The sequence below is a fragment of the Dipodomys spectabilis genome, unplaced genomic scaffold, assembly GCF_019054845.1.
Source record: "Dipodomys spectabilis isolate Male_0828 unplaced genomic scaffold, ASM1905484v1 ptg000036l, whole genome shotgun sequence".
Lineage (NCBI taxonomy): Eukaryota > Metazoa > Chordata > Mammalia > Rodentia > Heteromyidae > Dipodomys > Dipodomys spectabilis.
This window is the reverse complement of record NW_024870713.1, coordinates 2,550,162-2,559,132: the sequence shown is the minus strand read 5'-3', so window position 1 is coordinate 2,559,132 and position 8,971 is coordinate 2,550,162. Positions and strand designations below refer to the sequence as shown.

The 8,971-nt window shown below is 48.0% G+C and overlaps 1 protein-coding gene across 1 annotated transcript in view; it reads left to right on the top strand.

Annotated features, from left to right (window-relative positions):
• The first annotated feature begins 4,237 nt into the window (after nt 1–4,237).
• The window catches only part of Uck2 (uridine-cytidine kinase 2), a 68,431-nt gene continuing 63,697 nt past the window's right edge, over nt 4,238–8,971 (top strand). The window contains exon 1 of the mRNA XM_042677352.1: nt 4,238–4,655. Coding sequence (XP_042533286.1) covers nt 4,557–4,655 — 99 coding nt within the window. The 5' untranslated portion in view covers nt 4,238–4,556. The remainder of the gene's footprint in view (nt 4,656–8,971) is intronic.

Below are 8,971 nucleotides of genomic sequence, written 5' to 3'. Positions count from 1 at the left end.
AGCGCCTCAGCCTATAGTTCAAGCCCCATGACTGACAAAAAAAAAAAAAGAGAATATTACCTAGAAATGTCTCATGGACTTTCCTGCCTGGGCTGGCTTTGAACTGTGATCCTCAGATCTCACCCTCCCAAGTAGCTAGGATTACAGGGGTGAGCCACTGGTAGTCGGCCTAAAAACTGTCTTTTCTATTAAACTGTATTGCTTAAAGGTTGCTGCTTTGGCTTGGTGGCTTGACTCTTATTAAGAAAATGAGGAACTGCTTTGGGGTAAGAAAGAATTTGTAAAATGTAAGGTCTGTCCTTTTTGAGATGGAATCAGGAGATGCCCCAGACGATACAAAAAATAGCTGAGGATATGGAGAGATTTTGAGATTACTTGTGAACTGTTATCCTTATTTCGAAGTCACCTATGTAAATACTTTTTTTTTTTTTTTGCCAGTCCTGGGGCTTGGACTCTAGGCCTGGGCACTGTCCCTGAACTTCTTCTGCTCAAGGCTAGCACTCTACCACTTGAGCCATAACACCACTTCTGGATTTTTCTGTGTATGTAGTACTGAGGTATTGAACCCAGGGCTTCATGCATGTGAGACAAGCACTCTACCACCAAGGCACATTCCCAGCCCTGTAAATATATTTGATCCTATTCAGACTAGCTACCTGTGACCAGATTGTGAACATGAGCTCAACCAATCTGAGAAGCAGAGCCTGCTGGGTTAGGAATAAATACCTGAGCACACTGCCTGTTCTGTGTGCTTGTTGGCTGATGATACTCCCTTCTGCACAGAAGTAAATTTTGCCTTCCTGAGACAATTCTTTATTTTCATGTCTATTGTGACTCCAGTGGTTCTTGGGCAGCATATTTATAACACATAGAACCTGAATTGAACAAAGAGACCACTTAGGAGAAGGGGAAAAAGAAATATATAGCAAGTATAGATGAAAACAGTGTAAAGAACCTGAGTGAAAGCTGCTGATAGAAAGATGGGGGTAGAGAAAGAGAAAGAGACTGGGAGGGGTCCTAGTGGGAGGGGGATGGAGAAAAAGGAAGATGAAGGTGATTGAATATAATCAAAATAGATTTGCAACTATAAAAGTAGAACAATGAAACTTTTTGAAATTGTTTTACGGAAGCCAGGAAGGGAACAGGGAGAGTGACAGAAGGGAAGAAATTTAACGGAAGACATTATAAATATGTAAGTATAACAATGAAATTCCTGTGTAACTAATGTAAGCCAATTTAAAAAAAAACGTAATTGGCTGGAATAACAATGAAAAGGAAGCATTGGGAAAAAGGACTGTTCTCAAGCATGGAGCCAGCACCCACCCTACTTCACATTTCATCACAATGAAGGGTGCGTGTCATCTCTGAGTGTGCTGGGCAGATGCACGCAGAAGAGAAACACCTGTGTCAGAGGAAGCAGAAGAGAGCTAAGGACCCACACTCCATAATCCACCCACTTTGGTAGGCACTACATTAATTCCTCTGTGAGGATCCAGCTCCATGACCTCTCATCATCTCCCTCTTCAGGGTTCTATAACTTCTCAACAATGTTACATTAGAAATTAAGCGTCAAGATGAGTTTTAGTGGGGATAAACCACATCTAAACCATTGTAGCCAGGTAAACAAAACATCCAGAAATGAGAGCAATAACCATATAGTTACAATCAAGGGAACATCTTTCCTTCCATACTGATGAAAATAATGTTGGCTTGTTGGCATCTTACTTTTTACGTATTTGTTCGTTTGGTCATTCTTACACTCACCATCACATATTGAATTGTTCCTGGTTGTTTATCATTCTGCTTAGTGGGCTTTGGGTATGTAGAAATGAGCCAAGAAATATGTACTGGATTCTACCAAGTGCCTCAGAGTGTTCTAGGTGTTGGTGACATATATATATATATATATATAAATATATATATATAAATATATATATATTTAATCTGGTGATTTGTTAATTAGAGCAAAAGGCATGATATGTTTAAATCAGCTCAGAGTAAGCCAACTGCAAAAGAGGTCCTATTTTTTTATGCTAGTACTGGGCCTTGAACTAAAGATCTAGTCACTCTTAGCTTTTTTACTCAAGGCTTGTGCTCTTCCAGTGCAGCCACAACTCCACTTTTAGCTTTTTGGTGTTAAATTGGAGATTCTCACAGACTTGCCTGCGTGGGTTAACTTCGGACCACAATCCTCAGGCCTCAGTCTCCTGAACAGCTAGCCACTAGTATCTGGCACGAAAAATGTTTTGATAGTCAAAGGGAGAGATGTATGACTTTGTATGTTATAAAGCAAGGTTAGTGATTGGGTATATTGTTTACTATAAGATAGCCAAATTTGAAACTTTTTGTATTCAAATATTATAGGAAAAAGGCATAGGAATAACAAGAAAGGTGGAGATTTGGGCAAGTTCACAGAGAACAAAACAATTCCTTAATCCTTTTTTCCAGGCATACTTTCATCAAATTCCAAATTCCAGCAAGTTTTATAACTGAGCTATAAAGAGTTCTGCAATGATGGGCTGGGATTGTGGCTTTGTGGTAGAGTTCTTGCCTAGTATGCATAAAGCCCTGGGTTCCATTCCTCAGTACCACACAAACAGAAAAGGCTGGAAGTGGTGCTGTGGCTCAAATGGCCTTGAGCAAAAGAAGCCTTTGGATAACAGGCAGCCAAGTCTCCAGGCTTGGTTTGCTGTCTGAGTTGCTTCAGTGACATAAAATACTTGAAAACTGGAAAGAAAATTTATGTTCTCTGATGCTTTTAATTTTTTTTTGGGGGGGGGGGTTCTGGTCGTGGGGCCTGAACTCTGGGCCTGGGCGCTGTCCCTCAGCTCTTCAGCTCAAGGCTAGCTCTCTACCACTTGAGCCAAAGCGCCACTTCCGGCTTTTTTTTTCTTTTTGCTTATGTGGTGCTGAGGAATCGAACCCAGGGCCTAATGCATGCAAGGCAAGTGCTCTACCACTGAGCCACCTTCCCAGCCCTCTTAATATTCTTTAATGAAAATAATTTAAGACAATTTAGTACATTTTTCCTGTTTTGGTACTTGAGATCGAAACCAGGACGCCGCAGTTGCTAGGCATGAGCCTTGCCACTGAGCTATGTCCCAGCCCAATGAAGTACATTTTAAAGAAAAGTGCTATTGACTTAAGTTGGAGTTTAGGTGGTAGCGCCTTATTCATTCAGAGATATATTAGATATTTGTTCGCAGGAACAAACATTGAACTAGTTAAGCAGTTCAGTCAAGTTTCCAACGTTCTCAAGTGTGCCCAGGCAAACTGGTTCATTTTTTAGGAGACTTTCTCTTCAAATTCTAATCGTGTATAGGGTACAGATGGTGTCATGCACTATTCCAAAACTTTCCATGAGATAACCTCACAAAAAACCCCTGGAATTGCCATCATCATTAGCACTTAACCTAGGGGAGCACTTGGGTTAGAGAGGCAGAAATCTGGCTTCACAGGTTGAGGCTGCTCTTAGTGTTTGGGGTTGCTTTCCTAAACCAAGTGACTAATTGTCAAATTCTGAAAAACCAGTTTAATGAAAGATACCAATGGATCAAAAAGGCATGGCTAATGAACTTCATTATTGCGAACAGTTCCAGTGGTGTGGGTAGGCCCCTCAGAATAAGCTCCTAAAGCCACCCTTTTCTGGGGAGTCATGTGGGAGAGGGCCAGGCCTGCTAAAGAGAATGGCACCTGGGGGTTTCCTAGACAGGAAATCTCTAGCCCAGCGGCGGCATATGGAGTATGGGGGTGGGGTGGGAGAGTCTCATTTTCTGAAAAGACAATTTTTTTTTTTTAAATTTGGGGCCTGGATAAGGGGTTAAATGCCATTAGCTCTTCGTTTCATTTCAATCTTTCCAGCTTGTTCTAATTTTGCCTCTCCGGGGCTTTTCCTCCATATTATAAAATCTGCTGATGAGTCCCTTCTCGCTTTTTAATCCCTTCGGAGGTAGGTGGCAGCAAACCACATTTCCAACACCGAACGAGCCTGTTCGTTCTCTTTCCAGCCAGGGTCCGCCGGAGGGCGTCTGGGAAGGGGTTAATCGGGCGGGTGGGTGGGGTGCCGGGAGCCGGGTTCACACCTTTCCCAGAGACCTCGGGCGGTGGGCGGTGGGCGGCGGCGGCGGCGCCGGCGGGGCCCGGGCGGGGCGGAGGCTGAGGCCTGACTCGTCGGCGAATAGCAGCGCGCTGCCCGCCCGGATTGGAGGCGCAGCATCACGCTGCCCTCGCCCTGGGGGGCGGGGGGGGGGGGGGGGGGATGTAAACCTCGCCGGCCGCAGCGGGCACCAGAAGGCTGTCAGCTCCTCCGGGAAAGCCAACTCATCTCCCCAGCTCCGAGCAGTCTATCCCGGCGGGCGATCGGCAGCGGTTGCCGGCCGCCACCTCGACCTCCGCAGCGCCCAGTGGCGGCTGCGGGAAGCGGAGGGAACCGGACGCGGACGCGGACGGGGAGCCGGGGAACCGAGGAGCCGGGGACCGAGGAGCCGGGGACCCGAGGAACCCGCGTCCGTCCGTCCGTTCGCACAGGCAGCGGGAGACGAGGGGCGGCGCGAGCCATGGCCGGGGACAGCGAGCAGACCCTTCAGAACCACCAGCAGCCCAACGGCGGGGAACCCTTCCTGATCGGCGTCAGCGGGGGCACGGCCAGCGGCAAGGTACGGCGGGGCCGCGCTCCCCTCCTTCCCTCCTCCCCGGCCCGGGCCCCGCGGCGGCGCATGTGGCCGCGGGCCGTGTCAGTTGCAGCAGCCACCGCGTGGCGCGCGCGCCTCGGCTCACGGCCGCGTCCTGGCTCTGGGGGGCGCCGCAGGATGGGGGCCCTGGATGGATGGCGGGGTGGGTAGGGATCGGCGAGCGGAGACCTGGGAGACCCGAGCCGTGGAGGGTCCTGGGGGTACCTGGCCGCGATCTCAGGGCCGGCGCGCTCCCGGCGGCTGGAACTCGTGGCCAAGGTCCTGTGGGGGATGGGCAGCAAAAGCGGATGCTTTGCTGTTTTGCAAGTCCAGAGCATGGAAGCCTTTCCTCTGTCTTCTCTCCCCCACTCTATAAGACCCCCCCCCCCACCAATCCCCCCCCCCCCCCCGCCCCGTGCGCCCCTTCTCCCGGCCTCGTTCCGATCTGCTCGCCCCGCGGCGCAGACAGGCTGGCTAAGGGCGGAGCGAGCCGGGACGCCTGACCCCGGAGGGTTGGCGAGGGTGGCGGGAACGCGCGAGGCGGCGTCCCCGGGGAAGGGGAGCCCATCTGGGGGATTGCAGGGCTTTCCGGGGTAAAAACCGGAGCCTCCCGCTAGGTGCGGCGACACTCCCGAGTGGATCGTTGGCGCTTCTAACCTCTCCTGATTGAAAGAGGAAATGTGGTTGGCTTCCATGAGAAAGTTGTGTACTGGCTCGGTGCTCTGGGCGTCTGCGTCTTAACGCGTCTTGACTCGAAGAAGAGGGTTCCCCGCGTGGGACTTTCTTAGCAGCCTCTTTGTTTTAAATCCGCCAGGCTGGAAGGGACGTCCGGTCGTAATCTCGTTTTTATTTGTGTTTTTCCCCCTCGCAGGTGAAGGGTGGAGCCCTCCCAGATGGTTCTTTTCTTTTACTGTCCTGTCTTTTCTTAAGATGGGGCTTCTCGTTGCCCCTGCCGTTTAGAAGCCTCCAAGTTGACCCAGAGCTCGGGCCCCACGAGGGGAGCCAGAGGGAGCGGGGCGCTGCGTGCTGCCGGGCTGGGGAGGCGCAGTGATGCCCCCAGGGTTGGGGAGCGCGGAGCAGGAAGGCTGGTTGGCGCCATGAGGAGCCAGCCACGAGGTTTTGGCTTCCCTGGCTGACTCCTCCGTGGGCCCCTCCTCCATTTTGCTTTTATATTTTCCCCTCCACGCCTGCACTACTTTGGCACCGAGGGCCCAGACGCGATGGCTGGCGCTGTGGACCTCCTTTCGTGATTTAGTTAATCTCATTCCTAGCTTCCGTTGATAGGAATCTGTGCTTTCTTTAGGGCTCTGAAGTTTATGTTCCATTTGATCCCTCCCCCCCCTCCCCCCCCCCTCCCCCCCCCCCCCCCCAGTAAATTTTGGAATGTGTTCTTTACTAGTTCTAGTAATTCAAAGCAAAACTAGGTGTCGTTCCGGGAAACTTTACCTATCTTTTTCTTTTTTTAAGAATTATTTCTGACCTGTTTTCATAACATTCTTGTTGTATGGGGACCTTTTTTCTTCATTGCTGTATTCCCAGCTCTAGGCCTGGTGTATATGTCTAGCCCGTCTGTGAGGGAAAAGAGGAGTGGAGCATTTGGAAAGCGTGAACTTGATAATCTAAATAATTTAGTCACCACAGAAGCGAAAAGTGAGACAAAAAAAGGTGAAATAGCTCCACTTTCCTTATTCCTGTTAACCTGTGGTCAGTTGGTAATGAGTATTCATTTTGCATATTACTTGTGTACATGTGGAATGGGTGGTCACTTTGGGCCTTTATGGTAGTAGCTAATTCTTACAACAGAAAACAGCAGGGGACTTCCAACAAAGGAAGTGTTGGTTTGCTTGCAGTCTCAAAGCATGCTGTTCATTTTGGTAATATGATATAGTCTGTTACCATTTAAAAGTTTTATACATACTGGTAGCCTCCTGTGAGTGTTAATGTAATCCCAGTACTAGGGAGGCTGAAGCAGGAGGATCAGGAGTATAAGGCCCATCTGGGCAAGTTCTAGGCTACTCTGTGTTGTGTAGAAGACCCTGATCTAAAAAACAAAACAAAGCCTGGTGTGGGTAGCTCACGTCTGTAATTCAAGCTCCTCCAAAGGCTGAAATCCGAGGATTGCCATTCAAAGCTGGACAGGAAGTTTGTGAGACTCATCTCCAATTAATCACCAAAAAGCCTGTAGTTCAAGTAGAATACTAGCCATGAGAAAAAAAAAAAGCTTAGGGACAGTAGTAGGCCCTGAGTTCAAGCCCCAGGACCAGCAGGACCAAATAACAACAGAACAAAATTTTAAGGAGAATTGAATGCCTTAAATTCCAACTTGCAGTTATTTGGCTGTAGTTATATTTTGCCTTTATTATTCTGGCATTATTACCTTTCCACTGAGGAGTGGAAGATTGTTTTCCCCCTTTGGTGGTGAGCATGAATACACTACCTCCTGTGGTAGTGGTGCAGGAGGGGCTGGAAGGAAGGCAGGTTGATAATCAATATTCTGGTTAAAGGAATTTGGCATAAGGCAGGGTGAAGAGCATCGTTCACACCTGAGTTTTAGAGCTAGAAGGAACCTCAGCCTCTAAAGTACAGCAGTCATATCACCACTTGTTTTTGCCAGTCCTCGGGCTTGAACTCAGGGCCTGGGCACTATCCCTGAGCTTTTGCTCAAGGCTAGTGCTCAACCACTTAAGCCACCATGCCACTTCTGGCTTTTTCTGTTGATGTGGTACTGGGGAATGGAACCCAGGGCTTCATGCATGTTAGGCAAGCACTCTATCACTAAGCCACATTCCAAGCCCACCACTTTTTGTTTTTTGGTATTGCTGTGGGTCTCACCAAAGGGCTTACATGTGCACTGTCATCGTTGTAGAGGAGAAAAATGAGGCCTGAATTAGTAATGCATTGAAATCATGTAGTAAGTGGCAGAGCTAGGACTAGACCAGTGCTTCCTGTTGGTTTAAGAGCTAAGACCCAAGGGCACTTAACAGATTTTTTTGCGGACTTGGAAATAGTTGTGAATGAATGTTTACAGGTTCTTAACCCAAAGGAACAGGAATGCAGGTTCCTTTGTAACTTTATGGATCTGGATTGATCTCTCCCCAACCTTTGGTCTTTATGAGAAAAAGAAGTTCCCTTGAGTGGCGGAGCAATGGCAGCTCCATGTATTCAGCACATCTTAAGTTCATTTTGTAGATGAAGATGAATTAGTGCTTTCCTGTAAACTTGGCTAGGCGGATATTGCAAATCATCATTAAAACTTACTTTAAAATGATCTGGGGCTGGGTGCTGGTGGCTCACGCCTGTAATCCTAGCTACTCAGGAGGCTGAGATCTGAGGATCATGGTTCAAAGCCAGCTGGGGCAGGAAATTCTGAAATTCTTATCTCCAGTTGGCCACCAGAAAACTTTGAATGGTGGCTCAAAGTGGTAGAGCACTAGCCCTAAGCAGAAAAGCTTAGGGACAGTGCCCAGGCTTTGTTTAAAACCCCTTGCCCACCAAAAAAGAAAAAAAAAAAAAAAAAAGACTGGGCTGGGAATATAACTCCTTGGTAGATTTCTTCCCTAGCACGACGTTTGAATCCTAGGAAGTACTACAAAAGAGAAATAAAGATGGGTAGCAGATAGATGAAGAAACAGAAAATAAACTCAGAAAATGTGATGGGTTGAAGAAGTTACTCTGCCCTACATCATAAAGATTCTCAGCCAGGCTGATGGTTCAGGCCTTTAATCTTAGCCATTTGAGTAGAGTAGTACTCAGTATTTGAGTAGAGTCAGGAGGATCTGGAGTTCTGGGCCAGTTTGGGCAAAGTAACAGTGGAAGAGGGGAATAAAATGCCCCAAGGCCGGGTGCTGGTGGCTCATGCCTGTAATCCTAGCTACTCAGGAGGCTGAGATCTGAGGACCATGGTTCAAAGCCAGCCCAGGCAGGAAAGTCCGTGAGACTCCTATCTCCACTTAACTACCAGCAAGCCAGAAGTGGCACTGTGGCTCAAGTGGTAGAGCACTTGCCTTGAGCTGAAGAGCTGAGGGATAGCACCCTGGCTCAGAAGAAGTTCAAGCCTCACAATGGACCGAAAACATCAACAAAATGCCCCGACTCACCAGTGTTAAATTAACTTTGCTTGAATGTATATCCACGACTTTTAGGTGCCATTCCCGCTCTTCCTTTTGACTTTTGCTGTTGTCAGAGTGTGCTTCTTCCTTTATTTACAAAGCCACTTCGTTGTCTTCTTGGGGATAATTTCCTCCCATTACCAAGCATACAGATAAAAACAAAACAAAACAAAAAACTTATTGGAGGCTCAG